This window comes from Sminthopsis crassicaudata, chromosome 5 (assembly GCF_048593235.1).
Source record: "Sminthopsis crassicaudata isolate SCR6 chromosome 5, ASM4859323v1, whole genome shotgun sequence".
Lineage (NCBI taxonomy): Eukaryota > Metazoa > Chordata > Mammalia > Dasyuromorphia > Dasyuridae > Sminthopsis > Sminthopsis crassicaudata.
Window position 1 is genome coordinate 177,756,136 of NC_133621.1, and position 20,511 is coordinate 177,776,646.

The 20,511-nt window shown below is 33.3% G+C and overlaps 1 protein-coding gene across 1 annotated transcript in view; it reads left to right on the plus strand.

The window, feature by feature from the left end:
• The window catches only part of GYS2 (glycogen synthase 2), a 57,949-nt gene that overhangs the window by 19,902 nt on the left and 17,536 nt on the right, over window positions 1-20,511 (plus strand). Inside the window, exons 7-11 of the mRNA XM_074268862.1 lie at window positions 11,055-11,172; window positions 12,653-12,773; window positions 15,768-15,874; window positions 18,893-18,952; window positions 20,155-20,233. Coding sequence (XP_074124963.1) covers window positions 11,055-11,172; window positions 12,653-12,773; window positions 15,768-15,874; window positions 18,893-18,952; window positions 20,155-20,233 — 485 coding nt within the window. The remainder of the gene's footprint in view (window positions 1-11,054; window positions 11,173-12,652; window positions 12,774-15,767; window positions 15,875-18,892; window positions 18,953-20,154; window positions 20,234-20,511) is intronic.

Consider the following 20,511-nt stretch of genomic DNA (forward strand, 5'->3'; position numbering starts at 1 on the left):
TGCCTGACATGGTGCAAGGCCCAAAATGTGCAAATACAAAGAACAAGACCGTCTCTACGCTCAAAGAACTTACATTAGCTGCCCTTTCATCTGGATTTCACTCTTCTACTCCACTGAATGCTAGATAGTATGATATATATAGAGAGAGAGATATATAGATATCTCTCTCTCTATATATATAAAAGCACTTTGAAACACCACAAAAATGTAAGTTATCAACATTATTATTATTGTTATTATTGAACCTAGTCTAAATTCATCAATGACTACCCTATTACCAAATATATAATTTCCCTTTTCTCTCTATGAGAAATACACATAATATTTGTTTCTAGTATTTTTCTTAAAAATAATTCTTCCTTTGACTTCTGTGACTCTGGTTCTCCTTAAGACTCTCCAATTGTTTCTTTCCTCTTTCCTTAATTAGATCCCCTTTATTCTCTTGACTCCTAAATTTAAGCTCTGTCCTTAGTCTTATTTTCTCTGTGCATATTCCATGAATGGGTTTCAATTATTACAATTTTGCCTGAATCTCAAATCTCTCTTTACTTCTTTTACCTCCATCTATATCTGTCTTACCTCTTACTCTGCCTTTCTTACATTCTAGTCTCTCATTTCCAATCATTTTTATCTAGTGGATATTTTCCCCTTCTATATCATTTCATAATCATTATCACCTCTCACATTGGTTATTACAGAATCTTTTAAGTCTACTGACTTCCTGACTCCACTTTCTCTTCCCTTTCCACCCTCATCCATCTTATATGCTGTTTTAAAATCATAATTCTCTATGTCTATTGCATAAAATCTAAACTTCATAACTTCTCCACAATTTTGCCCAAAGTAGTTTTCCTACCATATCTCTGACTACTCTTTTACATGTACCATACTTTTCAAATAAATGGGATTAACCTTTACTTCTTAGTCAAAGTTTTCACTTTTACACACAGCTCTCTCTTTGTTCATTTCTTTTGTTTGTGAGACATTTCCCTCACTCTCTCAACTTTTTGAAATCTTATCGATCTTTCAAGGCTCAGCTCAAATGCCACTTAATCCTTTGTCTCCTATGTCAAAAGTAAGCTTTGCCTCCTATGAAATCCTCTTACTTTTTGTTTTGACAATACTTATGACATTTACTATAGCTGGTCTCAGGTTACATTTATTTGTGTACATATCTTATCTCCCCTGTTAGTTTGAAGGTTACCTGTGATAAAGTTTTAGTATTAGAAAAATGCCTTGCACACTGTTGTTGTTTAGTAAATGTTCCCTGAATGAACACATTATTCTGTGACTGAATAACTTCTTAACAAAAAGTCTTAGAATAGTAGGGAGAGTGAAAGAAGCCTTTCTTCATCCATCATTGTAGAGAATCAGTGGGACTGCTATGCTGTTTTTAAACTGGAGGAAAAAGGATAGGCTAGAAAGATGTTTAATAGAGAGAATCACAAGATGTAGCAATGGATTAGATATGTGATGTGAGAGAAAGTGGGAAGTTAGAATGACTCTCAGATTGTAAACTTGGGTGACTGACTAACTAGAAGGATGGTAATGCCCTCAAAAGAGACAGGGAAATTCTGAAGAGTATTGAGTTCTGGGGGGAAAGATAATTACTCTTATTCTAGAATGATTGAATTTTGCATGCCTATGAGACATCTAGTTTAAAATGTCTAATAGGAAATTAGTGATGTGGGATTAAGGCCCAGGAGAATGACTAGGATTAGAAAAAAAAAGATCTGAGAATCATCTGTGTGGAAATTATTGAATTCATGGTTGTTGAGGAGAGTGTGTGAGTGGAGAGGAAAGATGAGAGAGAATGTATAGAGAAAAATGAGAAGAGGTTTAAGGAGAAAGCCTTGGGAAATACTCACAGCTAGGAGGTGGCTTGTGAATGATGATCCAGTAAAGACAACAAAAGAAATGGTTAGACAAGTATAAGAAAAATCAAGAGAGAGTAGTAATATCTAGAAGAAAAGAATAGTTGACAGGGACAAATATTGTAAGAGGTCAAGAAGGATAAAGATTAGGAGGAAAAATCCAACACAGTTGACAATTAAGGGATCATTGGTAACTTTGCAGAAAGCAGTTTCTATTGAATGAAGGGTCAAAAATCAGATTACAAAAGCAGTTTTTTGTGTTATGTAATTTAATGTAATTTTCTATATAATTTTTGCATGGAAGAAAAAAAGAGACACTAAGACATAGAGAAACACATGTACAGAGAGAAAGATAGACAGAGAGTCTATGAGAGGGAGAGAGAGAGAGAGAGAGGAAGTGACTAAGAGAAAGAGGAAGAGATAGAGAGAAGGAAAGGAAAAGAGTAAGACAGAAGGAGAGAGAGAAATGCAAGAGTAGAACAATTGCTTTACATACATTCCCATTCCTCCTGACAATCCTATGAAATGTTCTCCCTATTTTACAGTTGGAGTTAAGTGGCAGGCCATATAGCTCATAAGTAAAAAAGCTGGAGGGATATGTGAATTATAGCAATATAGCAATTATGGTAATAATAAATTTAAGGATAGTAATAAAGTACCAGAAAGTATTGGAAAGTAAATAAATACTGAAAAAAATGAAAAAGGAGTAAAAATCTTAGAGTTATCATACAATCAAAGCAATCTCTGCCCAGATCCATGTGATCCATCATAGCATAATAGAAAGAACAAATCTTCAAATTCCTGTATATAAATTGTTTTTAGACCTTAAAGTCTATATGAGTGTTAATTACTATGGTTCAAAACTAGAATCTGAACTTTACTACTCTAATGTAGTCTCGAGGTTTGATTCTGAACCTTTTATGACCAGTGACATTTCAGTCAAATTCACCTCTGACTACTGAGAGAAAGGTTAGGACTGAAGTTGTGAAATCCTTGGACACTCATAACATAAAAAGGTCAATGGATCTTTGTTGATCATTAAACCAGAAAGGCTTTCCCAAGGGCATTCTTCTTAATTCTGGCTTCATATATTTCAGCTGTGCTTGTATTTTTATTCTAATCTCTCCCACTCTCAAATTAATGTTGCAGCCACAGCAGCAGCTGAAAGTGAGTGAGTGAAAGCCTACACAGTGAAAGAGAAATAGAAATCTGAGATAACAGGCAATTAATTAACCTTTTAATGAGTACATACTGTGTTCTGGGTGCTAGGGACAAAAAAGACAAAATCCTTACTTTTGAGAGGCTTACATTCTACTGAAGTGATATTTTAGATAAAAATTCAATGATACTGCCAATGAAGTACACTTTACCAATCTTTTGAGGGTGCTGAAAAATCTGGAATATTTGCCCCTATAGTGGGATTTACAATTTAAAATTTAGAAAAATTTTTTTCAGGAAAGTAAATCTAAAACATCCTCTCATTAGACTATTCTTAAAGTAGGCTTGCAGCCTGGTGATGAGTGAGAAGAACAGAGAGGGATGGAATAGGAGCTGAGGATCTCCTTTTGTTGGAGGAATATCTCAACTGTTTCTCAGGGCCATTTCCAGTGGATGAAGAAGATTAAGTAACTGTCCCAGGGTCATGTAGCTACTAAATGTCTGAGGCTAGATTTAAATTCAAGTCTTCCCAATTCGGTGTAGAACTCTATCCACTGAGCCACCTATTGTCCCATTATTCTTATAGTCCAATCTCCAAGAAGCTGCAGAATGCTTAGTTGTCACATCATGTAAAACTTTTTCAATAGGGGCTAAAGCAGGTTGAGAGCAACCAACAAGCCTCAAAACCATTGGTGAGTTAGGTAGATGTCCACCTTTAGTATATGAAGACTTCCATGGCAGAATGGGTTGAACGAGAACAATTTGTTCCAATAGCCATGAATGCAGGAGAAGCTCTAAGAGCTTAGTCAGGCATTGAAGATGCCAAGGTTATCCACTGCATTCCAAGCCATGGTCAGTCATCTTGACTTCTGTCTTGCCATTGGACTTTGGTGACTTTGGAAGAGATAGTGAGGCTGACAATCTTTAAATCATGTACAAATCAGGACATCATCAGTGATATCAGTGGTCCTCTCCAAAACAAAGGATGAACAGCAAACGGTGAAGGTCAATAAAATAATGGGAGAAGATTTTTTTAAAAAATCTATTTTGCTATTTCTTGGTTTCTCATAGCTTCACTGATTTTTCCCTTGTCCAATTCTAATTTTCAAAGAGTTATTTTCATCTTTGAAATACTGACTCTCCTTTTCTAATTGATTAACTTTTTTTTTTCATAATCTAGTCTTGTTTTTCTTGGATGGTTATTTTAAAATCTTTTCCTTAATGTTTCTCATTTGATTTTAAAATTTTTTTGAGTTCTTTTATAAATTCTCTATGGGCAGGGAGCCATTTCACTTTATTCTTTGGGGTAGAAGAAGCTCTTTTTACTTAAATATTCTCCTTTGAATATGAACCCTGGTCTTCCCTTTCCCATAATATATTTCTAGGGTGAGGGTTTTTCTTCTTTGATGGTTTATTTTTTTAAAATAAGAGGTATTAGTGTAAGCATTTCTAATCTTGGAGTAGGTGGATGGTGCCTCAAGTTTCACTAGAATTCTCCCTTCTGACCTGGAACCTTAAACCAAGAGCTTCCTCCAGCAGGTGCCTGCAACCAGCAGAGACCTTGCCTCACTGCTTTTGCACTTACTGGGTGCTGTTCCTTCTGCCCCAGGGCACTGTTTCAGCACATCTGAGCCTGATGTTCCTGATTACCCAAGGTTCCCTCAGTCTTATCCCACTCAGACTCCATAGTTGTCTGGAGGTGAAAGTCTCTGTAGTTCCTGCTGAAGTTCTTGCCACACACAGCTAGCTCTAGGGCTCCCCCCCCCCCTTGAAGTTTTCTGTGAAGCTAGCTTAGAGGTATTTGTAATCTCAGCCTGGGGTATTTCTTCAGATCTTTTTGGGTTGTACCAGGAGGACTCCAGTTCTGCCCCAAATCTTCTTGACTCCATGTTTGCTCTGGGGCAAAAATTTGTTCTTTTTGTAGGGGAAATCTGGAGATCTTGAAATTTACTAACCCACTCCACTATCTTTCCAGAATCTTCCCCCGAAGAAATTATTTTTGCTTCAATACCCTTCTCTCAAGATGAACCCTAGTCTTCTCTATTTACAAAGAGACATTTTATGGTTAGATTCTTTTTTTTTTTCCCTGATCAGATGTTGCCACTAGCCTCAAGTCTTCCTTCAGTTCTCATCTCTGACTGAGAACCAAAATCAAGGACTTTGATCTCCTCTCATAGACAATGGGTCCTAGCCCACTGCTTCTGGACTCATCAGATTTGTGTTGGTTCTTTCTCATCCAGGGTATCTTGGCTTCACATGCTGAACTTATCATCCCTTATCAGTAGAGATTCCCAATCTTTCTGGATTTATAAACTGAACTTCCTACACTGTCCTGGAGATAAATAAATATCCACCCCAGTGGTTGGGGTGGAATCCATCTCCCAACCCTGAGAGTCTCAAAGCTCACAACTTGTTTAAGAGGAACTAACTTAGAGGGGTTTACTAGTTCATAAGAGCTAAACTTCCATCCTGGTATCTTGCTGAATCTTCTCTGGTTGTCCCTGGAGGATCACTGTTCTCTCCAATTCTAATTTATTTATTTATTTAACATTCTAGGTTCACTCTGAGGAGCTATTTGTTTATGGGGGAGATAGACTCCTGGAATTTTCTGACTTACCCTGCCATCTTCCCAGAATTCTCTCATTTAATAAAGTGTTTTGCTCTTAATAGTATTTCTCTCCATTACTTGTAAAGATAGTTTTCGATATTCATTTTTGTAAGATTTTTAGCTCCAAATTTTTCTTCCTCCCTTCTCCCTTCCCAAGACAGCTTGTAATCTAATATAGTTTGTACATGTATAATTATGTTAAACATATTTACACATTAGTCATGTTATGGAAAAAATATCAGAATAATAAAGAAAAGTGATGAGAAATAAAAAATAAAACAAAACAAAAAGAAAGTGAAAATAGTGTGCTTCAATGTGCATTCTTCACAGTTCTTTCTCTGGATGTGGATAACATTTTCCATCACACATCTTTTGGATTTGTCTTGAATCATTGTATTTCTGAGAAGAGCAAAGTCAATCATAGTTGGTCATCTTATAATGTCACTGTTACTATATACAATGTATATTATATACAGATCTATTAATGGTATTCCTGGATCAAAGGGTCTGAAGACTTTTATAGCTCTTTGGACACTATTCTAAATTGCTCTCCAGAATGGTTAGACCAATTCTCAACTCCACCAACAATAAATTAGTATTCTATTTTTTTCTACATCTTCTCTAAGATTTATTATTTTCCTTTTCTGTCATATTGCCAATCTGATAGGTGTAAGTTAGTAGCTCAGAGTTGTTTTAATTTGCATCTCTCTATCAATAGTAATTTAGAACATTTAGGCTTTAATTTTTTCATATGAAAACTGTTCATATCCTTTGACCATATATCATTTGGGAAATGTCTTTTGTTCTCATAAATTTGATTCAGTTCTCTATTTATTTGAGAAATGAGGCCTTAAATAGAAACACTATAAAAATAGTTTCCCAGATTTCTGTTTCCTTTCTAATCTTGGTTGCATTGGTTTTGGTTTTTAATTTAATATATTAAAGATATCCATTTTACAGTTTATAATGTTCACTATTTCTTACTTGATTATAATTTCCTTCTTTCTCCAAAGATCTGACAGTTAAACTATCTCTTTCTCTCATAATTTGCTTATGGTATCTTTATGTCTAAATCAAGTACCTATTTTGACCTTATCTTGGTGTTGGTTTGTGCCTAAGTTCTGCCATACTTTTTCCAGTTTTCCTAGTAGATTTTGTCAGATAGTGAGTTATTCATGGAAGCATTTAGAAATATAAAATATCTCCCAAGAACTTCTTAAGCTGCATCCTATAAATTTTAATGTTGTCTCATTGTTGCTCTTTTTAATGAAATTATTGTTTCTATGATTTGTTATTTGACCACTCATCCTTTAGGAATAGATTATTTAGTTTCCAACTAATTTAAATTTATCTTTTCATAATCCTTTATTATACATGACCTAAAAAGGATGTATTTAATATTTCTATCTTTCTGCATTTGATTGTAAGGCTTTTATGCCCTAATACATGGTCAATGTTCATGTAGATGCCAAGTACTACTGAGAAAAAGTTATATTTCTTTCTATCCCCATTCATTTTTTTCTAGAGTTCTATTGTACCTAGTTTTTCTAAAATTTCATTCACCTTCTTAATTTCCTTCTAATTTATTTTGTGGTTAGGTTTATTTATTTGAGAGGGAGAGGTTGAGGCCCCTCCCTAGTAGAGTTTTACTACTTCTTTCTCTACTCACTTAACTTGTCCTCTAAAAAAACGAAACAAAACAAAAGAGAACGTTGTAATGTGTCTAGCAGAAAATCAGTTATGTATACAACAAATTACCAGATCAAGAAAGTATATATATATATATATATTAGTAGAAGAAATTATACTCATGAATGCCCACTTTTTCTTTACTTCCTTGTAAACTGTTCTTTAGTTTTCTATTGTGCACCTTATTTAGTTTTCCTTACTTTCATTCTCCCAACATACCCAAACAAGCTACAGTTAAGGAAAGATATATTTATATATACATATATACATACACTCATTCTTTAGGATTAGAGAACGTCCCCCCCATATATAGGTCTTTCCTGTCCCTGCTGTCTCTTTAAATTCTGCTTTATAACTTGTTTTGTTATTACTTAACCTCCCCCTACCCATGGATCCCTCTCTTGTCTTTTTCCCTTACCCTTTACTTTCCCATCTGCCTTATTTCTTTATAGATTTTGGAGTGTTTTATACCCTTCATAGTGTATATATAGTATTGCCCGATGTGAGTAGGTTTTCAGAACTATGAGCTCTCCTCCCCCGTCTAATGCCTCTGTGTCTATTCTTCCTCTGCAACTCATTTGTATAACATTATTACTATTTTTACCTTGACTCTTCCAGTTTTTCTTTTGAGCTACTTAAGTGAATCTTAAACATCTAGTATCCATTTTCCCATGTTAAAACAATATAAACAATTTGTCTATGTTTAATCAATATGTTAATGTTAAGTTCCTCCAAAGTGACCTTTCATGCTGACTCTTATATGTTAAATTTTTCTATTAAATTTAGCTTTGGTTGATAGAAAATCCTGAAAATCTGCAAGTTCACTAAAAATTCATTTTTTTTTCTCATTCAAAATTATAGATATTTTTTATGATTTTTTGGTTGCAGGCCTAGTTCTTTTGCTTGTCTGTAGATATGATTCCAGAACCTGCAATCTTTTACTGTAACTGCTGATAAGTCTTGTACAATTTTAATTGCAGCTGCACCATATTTAATTTTTTTTTCTTGTTTCTTACAACATTTTCTTTTTAATCTGGGATTTTTTGAAATTTGGCAGTTATATATATATTCCTGTGTGAAGGGATCTCTTTGAAGTGACCAGTGGTCTTTTTGTTTGTTTGTTTGTTTGTTTTTGTTTTTTCTATTCCTACTTTCTCCTCATGTTCTTTCATTCTAGGACAATTTTCTTGGATTATTTCCTGCATTATTATGTCAAGATCCTCTTTTTGGTCACAACTTTCTGGTAGTTCAATTATTATGTTTTCTCTTCACAATCTGTTCTCCAGATGTGTTATTTTTCTTATGTTTCACATTCTTTTCTATCTTCTCATTCTTTATAATCTGTTTTGTTATTTCTGGGTCCCTCATAACTTCACTGGCTTCCCCTTTCCCAATTATAATTTTTGAAGAATTATTTTAATCTTCAAGACTCTGTACCTCCTTTTCTAATTGCTTAACTTTCCCCCCCCATGAATTTCTTGTTTTTTGGTTTTTGGGGTTTTTTTGGATGGTTTTTATTTTTTATTTTTAGCTTTTTAAGTTTTCACTCAATATCTCTAATTTTAAAATTCTTTTTTAATTTCTTCTATAAATTCTTCCTGGGCAGGGGACCATTTCACCTTACTCTTTTGGGAAGAAGCTTTTTTTTTTAAACTAAAGTGAACCCCAGTCTTGCCTGTTCCCATAATATGTTTCAATGGTGGGGTTCTTTGTTTTTTGCTGATTCGTTTTTTAAAAGAAGTATTAGTGTAAGAACTTTTAAGTATGGGATAGGGGGATCATACCTCAAGCTTCTGTTCAGGTCTCTACTCTGACCAGAAACCTCAAACCAAGAACTCCACCCTCCAAGTACCCACAGCCAGCAGTGTCCCTGTCCCACTGCCCTTTGTATTCTCCTGGGTCTGGCATTCCCAATCAATCGAAGTTCCTTCAGTCTTTCCTGACTCAAACCCTAACTGGACAGAAAGTCCTGGCAGTGAAAGTTTCTCTGGTTCCTGCAGAGGCTCCCAGTCACACCCAGCTATCCTGAGGGCTCCCAACTTGACTTTTCTGCTAAGCTAGCCCAGAGGTGTTTGCACTTCAGAGAAATTCATCTCCAGCCCTGGGTCTTTTTTTAGATCTTCTGAAATTGTATCAGGCAGGCCCCTATTCTGCCCCAGGTCTTCCTTCTATTTATTCCTCAAGTTTCTCTGATAGATTATTCTCTATGTGCTATTATTTCACCAGAAAGGACTCCAAGATTCTGCCTGAGACCTCTTTTCTCTCTACTATCTTTGAATAATATCATTATTTTGTATTGATTGCCTGCAGAGCATATTTAGCTTTAATCCCTCTCCAGACTTCCAGTTCCTCATTACCAATTGCTACTTTTATGTCTTGAATTGAATGGACCAAAGAGATCTCAAAATCAACATAAAAATAAAATTATCTTACGCTAGATTTTATTTCTTTAAACTTTCTAGTTCCTGTTGAGAGCACTTTTGGGATCACAGAAACTATAACCTAGCAGCATTTTGGACTCTTCTATCTCCCTAATTTGCTATATCCAATCCATTGCCAACTCGTTACTGTTGTTTTTCTTCAGCCTCCATAATTTCTCTCATATCTATCCCCTTCTTTGCTTTCACATGACCATTGCTTTATTTCAGTTTCTCTTCACTCTCACATGTTGCAGTAATATTTTAATTGGACCTCCAACATTCTGACCATATCACTTCCCTCTTCGTTGACAGTATCCTTCTTAAGAAACTTCTATTGCTCTCTATTGTTTCTAGGATAAATCAAATACTCTTCACCTTGGCCCTTAAAGATCTTCATAGTCTGGCTCTCATTAGCTCATTTTGTAGTTTTCTCTTGCACTATCTTTCAACATAAGGAATCTATCCATTAGCTTTCTCTGGATTCTGAATCCCATATCTCACCTATTTATATTGTATAGATTATATGATATACTCCATATTGTCCTCTCTTAGAATTCTTTGTATTTTTCAGGATTTGATTGAAGCAAAAACTGGTACAATAGGAAATATGCTGAATTTGTAATCAAGAGAAACTAAAGGTTTTTCTGTTTCATGAGGGATTACAGAATCTCAGAATCAGAAGAGATCTTAAAGGCTGTTTAAACCTACCTATATCTAATTAGAAATCTGTACTTATCAAGTGTCATGGAATCTTTATTTGATAACTCCCAATGAGAACTATTTCCTGAACTAGTCCATTCTATATGATGATATCTTGAATTGTTAGAATGGTTTTCTTTATGTTGAATTGAAATCCAGTTCCTTGCAGTTTCCACTGCTTTCATCCTACTCTCTTAGGCCAAACAATACAAGTCTAATATATCTCTACTTGACAATCTTTTATATACTTGAAGGCAGTTAACATAATCTTGCTTCAGTCTTTCCTCCTCCAAGTTAAACATTTGCAATAACTTTAATTGAGAGACCTTATGCTAGGAACCAATTTGCTTGCCATCCTGCTTACCCTTTTGTATATATACTTAAGTTTATCAGTGGCCTCTCAGAGCTACTATTACACTGAAACCTGAATATGGGACTCTAGATGGAGACTAACTAGGGTCGAATGCAGCAGGACTATCACTTTCCTTCTTTGGATGTTATGCTTCTATTAATATAACCTAAAATCATGTTGGGTTTTTAGGCTGCAACATCATACTATTGTCACATAATTACCTTAAATTCCACTGAATCCCTCTGCTTTTCCAGATGTTGTTACTCCAAATGGCCTGAACATTAAGAAATTTTCAGCTGTGCATGAGTTTCAAAATTTGCATGCTTTGTACAAGTCCAGGATCCAGGATTTTGTTCGTGGTCATTTCTATGGGTATGTATTTGGAAACAGTATCAGAAGTCTTGGAACTAGAAGAGGCCATAGAAATAATTTAGTTCAATCTGCTCACTTTTTTTGGTTTGATTGCCTTTTTTATTAAAGCTTTTTATTTTCAAAACATATACACTGATAACTTTTCAACACTAACCTTTGCAAAACTTTGTGTTCCAAATTTTTCCTTTCTCCCCCCAACCCTTCCCCAGCTGGCAAATAATCCAATATATGTTAAACATGTTAAAATATATATGTTAAATCCAATATATGTATACGTATTTATGCAATTATCATGCTGCACAAGAAAAATCAGATCAAAAAGAAACAAAATGCAAGCAAGCAACAGCAAATAGAGTAAAAATGCTATGTTATGCTCCACACTCAGTTCCCACAGTCCTCTCTCTCTGGGTGTTGATGGCTCTCTTCATCAAAAAAAATTGGAACTGGACTCAAGCATCTCATTTCAACCTGCTCACTTTACAGATTAAGAAACTGATGTATCTAGGTCTCACAGGTAGCAAGTGGTAGAGCTAAGATTTGAACTCAGGTCTTCAAACTCCAAGTGTTAATACTTCCCCATTGTACCAGTATGTTTTCTCTAACTCAAATTAGACATGAACTTTAATAGGTATCTAGCACACAGAAAACAGGATTATAACCATTGATGAAAAATCAGAGTTCCACACTTTCCCATTAATCTTTTCTTTTTATCCACATAGGTTATATTTAATTTGGTCTAGAGCCATGATTTCATGGCTTGAAGGAGTTCCTGGTTAGAAAATTCCTTTTACCAATACAGATAGTCAATTGTTATTCAACTTAAAGTCTTAGAAAGTTGTCTAGGAAATTGAGATTACATGACTGCACCAAACACAAAGTCAGTATGTAGTAGAGGCAAGACTTGAAGGAAAGTCATCCTAATTCACAAACTGATGACTAATTCACTGTAACTTACTGAGTTATAGGCAATATCTTTATAGAAAACTGTATTTAATCCAACACTAGTTGGTATAAATTTCAGTTCTGGATCTCCAAGACCCACTAAAAAAAAAAAAAGAAAGAAAAGAAAATTCAGCAAAAAAAGGTCTCTATTTTTTTTTTCTATCATTTGTAAAATAAATAGATTTTAAGTGAATCTCTTTTCATGAATTCCATTGTAATGGAAGGGATTTTTTATCCTTCTGCCACAATACCCTTCATAATCATAGTAGAGTGTTTATGGATGAAAAACAACTTCTATTTAAATCAGCATTAAATCACTGTCAAATCCTCTGAGATTCATTTTAAGAGTTTTTGCCTGAACTCTTGGCACTCCAACATTAATAGTTCAAAAAAAAATGTGCCAAGAGACTTACATAAGGGTGACAAATCTTTCTCAAAGATACTAAGAATCTCAAACGAAATTATAAGAGAAATGGATACTAGTTATGTCATTTTCCGGCTTTATATAAATATAGTTTATTGTTTTGTTTCATTTCAGTCATCTTGATTTTGACCTTGAAAAGACTTTATTCCTTTTCATTGCTGGGAGATATGAATTTTCAAACAAAGGAGCTGACATCTTCTTAGAAGCTTTATCCAGACTAAATTTCCTCTTACGGGTAAGAAAGCTCTAGGTTCTGAGATATGGCACAGTACTTATGGGTAACATTATTTATTTTTCTAGATGAGTAGAGTGACTTTTATCACTACCAACAGAGTTTTCATGAAAATACAAAATTATTCAACTAGGAGAATCCTACTTTAATTCTGATTCTACATTTCAGGTTATTTATTAAGAAGGTCACATTATCTATTTGAATATTTACCTTCCATTGCAAAAATTCTTGCTTTTACTTGAAAGATACTCTTCAAAGTTATATTGAGTCATATTTAGGACAAGCATATTCTAAAGGAAGCCTGTCCCAATTGCCCTTAATTCTAATGCCTTCTCTCATAATGTTGATTACTTTCTATTATTCCTGTGCACCACTTATTTGTAGTTTCTTACATGTTGTCTTCCCTTTTAAACTGGGAGTTCTTTGGAATCAGTGTTTATCTTTTGCTTTTCTTTATATCTCCATTGCTTTGCACAATGTCAAGAACAGAGTTGTTGTTCAATCGTTTCAGTCACATCCATTTCTTCATGACCTTATTTAAGGTTTTCTTGGCAAACATCTTAGAGTGGTTTTCCATTTCTTTGTCCAGTTTATTTTACAGATGAAAAAAAAAAACAGAGGCAAATAGGATTAAGTGACTTGTCCAGGGTCACATAGCTAGTAAGAGATCAGATTTGAACTTAGAAAGATGTGTCTTTCTAACTTCAGTCCAGGCAGTTTATCCACTGGGCCACCTAATTTCCTGCCTGTACATAGTATGCATTTAACAAATGATTATTAAGTTATTGACTGGCATATAAAGTTTCTGTACTAAATACAACTACAAAACATGCAACCAATAAAACCAAGTATAGAAAGTTAAAACACATCAAAATCCTATATGTCTTGAATCTTTTAAAGTCATATCAAGTTTGTTGCTGAATATATCCTTTTCCCTTTCTCACTTGAGGAACCATCTCAAATCTATTCTATTCAAAATTGCCTACAAACATACTCAGGCCTTAACTGTTAAAATATTTTTACTCCATGCTGCCATACCCTCAAATTCTTATCCTATTTGTCTCTTCCTTTTAATGACTAAAATCCTGTATCTTATAAGTCTAGTGATTTTTTTTTTTAGTTTTTAGTTCTTGTTTTTCTTAGTTTTTATCATTTTTAACATCTATAGTTTTCATTATCACTTACTACTTTACTTCCATCTGAATACTTTCTGCATCTTTTTTTTTTTTAATGAGGAAGCAAATAGATGTTGAGATTAAAGATCTGAATGAAGAAATGCTCAATGGGCCTAGGGAAGAAAATAATCAAGAATAAAAGTAGAAAGGAGGGGTAAAAAGTCTAAGAGAACTCTTAAAGTGTAGAGAAGGGAAAGTGATAGAACTCTCAATTTTCTCAATAAAATGATTACTTGAATCACTGAGAGGAAAATGGGTTGATGTGGCACTGATGACTTGAAAAGAAAGAAGAAATATTGGACAGTAAATGCAAATGATGTTGTAAAGATTCAAACATGGAAAAAGTAAAAACATTGGCTTTTATAAATCATGACTTAGTTGAGATTTTTTTAAAAAATAAATTTGTAGTGGACCTTCTCAGTATAGTAGTGGGATTTTTTTCTAGAAGTGTTCAGTAGCTCATGAGCTGAAGTGAAGATAATGGATGATGAAGTGTTCCAGGGAAGAGAATTTGCAGGGAAGGAATAATGGAAGGAGAAGTTGGGGGAGGGATTTAAGGGTAGAAGATGATTTGACTTCTTGTTGATAGCATCAAGACCATGAAGAGAGAAAAGTGATGTCAGACTAAAATTAATAGACTGCAATATCAGAAAAGATTTGGAGATCACAATAGGGATAAATGAGAGATGCAGCAGAGATGAAACAGAGGAAGAAATTGAAGAACAGAAGATTATCAAGATCATGAAGATGGAATAGTTTGGGATGATGGTGAATTCTAACACGTGCTCAGTCAAATGAGTGACTGAGGTAGAATTGAGATATAGGTTATGACAGTTGAGGAGGCTGATTTACTAGAAGACTAAGAAGAACTAAAAGATAGAAATGTAAGCATTTAAATCTCCAAATGTGAGAGGGTAAATTTAGGGGTATAAATGAAAACTGTAACCCAGGCATATTTGAATAGGAAGGGAAGCCTATCTGAAAGCTCATGGATGATTTTATCATGAGGAAATGGACAAGGTAATACAGATGGATCATACCAGATATAGGATTGGAAATTCTAGTGGAGAGGAAGCAATAAATTGACTCTTGCTTTATTTTAGTTTTTGGCACATGATAGGGAAAAAAACTTGCACTTGAAACTGCAAAAAAAGGATGAGGTGTACTCTGGAGAAAACTTTTTTTTTTGTCAATCCAGGAAGCTAGAGAATGCAAGAAGAGATGTATGATAATGAAGTTTGTTAATGATAAGAAGTTGTTTCAGACAGCACAATAAAAGGGGAGAGCAAAAGAGAATAGTGACCAGGTACAAATAGGAATGAGCCAAAATGGTGAATATTGGGAGAGAAAAGGTGACATAAAAGAACTTTTTTTGCCTTGTGACTCTGAATCATAGGAATAGAATATCAAGAAGTGAGTTTGCTAACAATAAGACAGGAGAAGCACCAGTTGATAAAGATACTTAATTGATTAAAGCAGAGTATATACAGGAGATTCAATATTGAAGCTATAATAATTGTTTGGTATAATGTTCTAATCCCTAATTTTTTCCACTTATCACTTTATAAAATTATAATTTGAAAAGCCAACTTGGAAGGGAAAAAAAGCCATCACTAAAGTGATCTATGAAAGGGAAACTCAGAAGACTAAAGAGGGCTTACATTTGGTTAGGAAATTAGACACTAGGGATTGCAAATGAGGATCTTTGCTATTTAATTGGTTGAAATATAAATTCTATTTTCTAGAGTTTAAAAATCAATTTGCTATACTTTGTATTTTATCTTTGACACTTGGCACTTCTTGTTGCTTTTTCTTTTGTCAGGTACACAAAAGTGATGTCACAGTTGTGGTGTTTTTTATTATGCCTGCCAAGACAAATAATTTCAATGTGGAAACCTTGAAAGGACAAGCAGTGAGAAAGCAACTATGGTAAACACTGTTCTTGTTAATGTTCTTGAGTTCTAAACTTGAAAAGATTTTCTTTTAAAAATTGTTCTATACTACATATTCTTGAGTATACCTTTTGTGGTTCAAGATTATTAAAGAATGGATTCCACTTGAGTCTTGTTTAGTTGATGCATTATACTGAATTATGGCTATTTATATGGCTGGAATGGACTGCCGGGAGACATTTTGTGAGATACTTCTTTAATAATTGATTAAATTGTTTCTGGCAGCATGGTAGAATGAGAAGTTTGGAAGGAGAACAACTCTTCAATGTGCCCAATAGAAAATAGACAGGTAAATGGAACTATGAAAGAACTTCAGAAAAGACTTCAAAGAAAGAAATAATAAAAAACAACAAAATGAACAAGGAGATAAAAAATAAAATCTCCAATGCAGTAATATTAAAGATAGAAAAATCCTTCTAGAAGGAAAAATAATAAATTTCTTCAAACATGACCCAGAAAAGAGCTGGATTTAGTATAATATACATTAAATTGAGTTTCTTATAAAACTGACACTTTAAAAGAATGAAATGTTTTTAAAATCTGATAAAAAAAAAGATGAAAGAGAAATATCAATTAGTAATGTATAAGAATTAGTCTCTATAGAAACATACCAAGAAAAATTAATAATGAAGGTCATCAATATGGAGAAAGTGGTAGTAAATATGGATTAAGAACATGGAATTGATAAGAAATAAAATTTTCATTTTGGGATTCAAATCGACTAACTATGGCCAAAGGCTATCTCAGCTGGGAAAAAATTTGAAAAATTTACAAGAAAAGATGATAGTCTTAGAAAACAGTTCAAAGAAAGCTTGAGTCATCAGATCAAGAGGAAAGTATCGGGGTTAAAGAGCCCAACTACCATTTTCAACAAATTGCATAAAAATATCTTCCAAAAGTATTAAGTTTAAATCCACCTGTGGATGGATACAATTCATCCTGTGCCATAAGAAAAATATCTCAAATTCAACTCACCAGGCACAATTTATTAAACTAGTTTCATTGATTTTAATTTTGAAAAAAGGATTTTACAAGTAGTTAAGAATAATTTGTCAAGGAATCCCAGTTTTAGCTACATAGGCAAATATATACAACATGGGAAAAGAAAAGAAAAATCTAAAATATGATTTAAGTTAAAAAAAACTAGGCCTTAAAATGCATATTTTTATTTTTCATAGCATCTCTGAATGTTTCTATAAGAAAAAGAGAAACTAGATGATATATAAATAAGCTCAAGAAAAAAATTCTGGATAATTCTTGCTCTTTCTCTCTCATCACTTGGCTACTCATATTCCTCAATGGCTCCCTATTTCCTCTTGAGTAATAGATTGTACAAAATACTCAGTGTAGTTTCAATTGCCTCTATACTCTGTCTCTCCAACTCCTCCAACCTACTTTATTTCCATTCTCATTCTTCTAACTATCCTTCATAATACTGTTCTAGAAGATCAAACTGACAAGATTCTAATTGTTTTCTGTACAGTGAACTTTCATTCGCCGCTTCTGAAACTTTGCATAAGTGATTCTCCATGTCTATAATGTACTCTTGCTTCCTTCTATTTCAGCGTCCCTGGCTATACTTCAGATTCAGCTCTTTCTTTGAACCTTTCCTAATCCCCAAAGTTGTGATATCTTCCTTTTGAAATATATATTTTTTATTACACTGGACACATTTTGCATTTATTTTTATACATATCTCATTCTTCCAATAAAATGCAAGCTCCTTCAGAGCAGGAACTGTTTTGTTTCTAATATTTGTATTTCTAGTGCCTAATACAGTGCATTGAACATAATAGACATTTTTAAAGTATTGAGGTTTTAAGTTTTTAATTGACAGAGTTTTGGTGACAAATGGCACAATATGTCCAGTATTTTTAGAAAACAAAATAGAATTACACAATAATTGTCACCAAAAAATGTGTACAATCCTTTGACCCAGAAATACTAACAGATTATATCCCCAAGTAGTTTATTGCCAGGGAGGAAAAAGACACATCTACATAAAACCATTCTTAGTAACTCTGTTTTATAATAGCAAAAAGTAGGTGTCAAATGACTGGCGAATGACTGAGTAAAGACATTATGTGGAAATTTAAGGAAATGTTATTGTACCCTTAAGAAGCAACAAAATATGATAAGTTACTAGAAATGTGAGACTTATATGAAATGATGCCAAATAAAATAAATGGAACCAAAAGAACAACTTGTACTCATTACAATTATCTATTCAAAGACAACAACAGTAACAGCAACATGTTCATATCAAATTCACTGATAAAGCAAAAAAAAAAAAAAAAAAAAGGAATCACAAAAAGATAGTATATGTGATAGCATACAAAAGTCAACATATACATTTTTGAATTGGTGTTAAGAATCACTAAACAAAGGAACAATGTAAACTGCAATCATTTACAATCCATTTTTCTTTCATTTCACTTGTTCATTTTTATGTCCTCAATTTAATATATGCACACACAGAAATGCATGTATATATGTGCATATATTTGAATTCCTGTACTAATAAATGGAAGTTAAAATTACAGTTTTATATAAAACTTTGTCTAAATTCTCCAGTTTGGGATAGTTTAGGTGTGAGATTAGATTAGATGGAGATGCAAATAATGGGAAGCACTATAGAAAATAGGAAGAGTTAGTCTTAATTCTCTGCTACCAGCACAAATTCTTCTTTTTCATTTAAAAATATTCATTGTAATTCCCCCTCCCCCCAAAAATTGTTTTCTCTCTAAAGTTTCTGGATTCATACACTTCCCTCTAGATCAGTTCATAGAAGTATTCCTACTTCCCTCTTATGACATGATAATATTTCATTGAATTTATACACTACAATTTGTTTTGCTATTTGCCAACAAAGAGACTGTCGGTATATTTTCAAAGAAAGTAAAATAATGCCTTTTATTTTTCATAGCATTCAAAAATTTAAATAAGAAAAACTGTGATACCAAAAATTAATTTTGAAATATTTTATTTTAAACAGGGATACAGCAAATTCAGTGAAAGAAAAGTTTGGAAAGAAACTCTATGATGCACTACTAAGGTAGATACTCTGAGCATATTGCTTCAAACATTTTAGACTTTTTAAAACAATTTATATTCAGAATATATAACATAAGAACTATATGTAATACCATGTATGAAGACTTTTGTAAATATGTGCTAGGTCAGTTTAACCAGGATACTATATATCCCTCAATTTGATATGAACAGAATGAATTTTCTTTAGAAACCTAAATTAAAATGACCTTTAAACATGCAATCAGATTATTTTTAAAAAGATATTCCTTTTTTAATTAGAGTAGGTAATGAGGAAACCAAACTATCACTCTTTGCAGATGATATGATGGTATACTTACAGAGCTCCAGAGAACCAACTAAAAAGCTATTAGAAATAATTCACAACTTTAGCAAAGTTGCAGGATACAAAATAAATCTACATAAATTCTCATCATTTTTATACATCACCAACAAAATCCACTAGCAAGAGATACAAAGAGAAATTCCGTTCAAAAATATTCTTTTTTTTTAAATTTTGGGTTCCAATTTCTCTCTATCTCTAGACCCTCCCTAATGTGTGGAGAAGGTAAACAATCTGATACCCATTATAAACATGAAATCATTATGCAATCAAATTCTAAATCATCTTTGGCTTTGTCAAGGTTTTTACAGGGTGGACTGAGTTGTTGTCTGAATACATGGAGAAGCTTCTCTTTTAGTTAACTTGTGGTAAAGATGGTAGTTTGAATAAATATTGATAGATGCAGGGTAAATGAATAGTTTGTTGTTACCAATCCAATTTAAACTAGTTATCACCATAGAAAACTTTGTTTGGGGCCGATAGAGCTTCACTCTGGTGAAATGTGCCAGAAATAATGACTGAATCATATTCAGGGGTGAAATTAATTTCTTAGAAAGTTAATTTAAATGTATCTTGAATAAGTAATAAAATACAATGCTCTGTCTATGGGAAACCAGTTTTTGTTGAAAAGGAATTTCTCCACACCTTTTTTTTTTTCCCCTGAGGCAATTGGGGTTAAGTGACTTGCCCAGGGTCACACAGCTAGGAAGTGTTAAGTGTCTGAAACCAAATTTGAATCAGGTCCTCCTGACTTCAGGGCCGGTGCTCTATCCATTATACCACTTGGCTGCCCACCTCCACACCTTTTGCAAACTCTGAATCTTAATTGGGAATTGCTTTAAATTAGTATCAGTTTGCTATATTCTGCATATTTTCCTCTGTAGAGGAGAAATTCCTGATTTGAACAAGATCCTGGATCGAGATGATGTGACAATTATGAAAAGAGCCATCTTTTCTACTCAGGTAAAAAAAATAAAAAAGGTTTTTCCTTGTTTTAGTTTTACTAATTTGAACCAGAACAAAAATTTGTATTTTAAAATATAAGAGGTTTAAAATCCTGTATCATATATATATATATATATATATATATATCTGTATACACATGTATATGTGCATATATTTATTTTTTTAATTTATTTATATGTAATTTTAAAATAATTGCATTTAAGAGATACTAGGAATCTGAATGTGATAATATGGCACTCCCCATATATTACCACATTTATGTAATGAAGGAACCA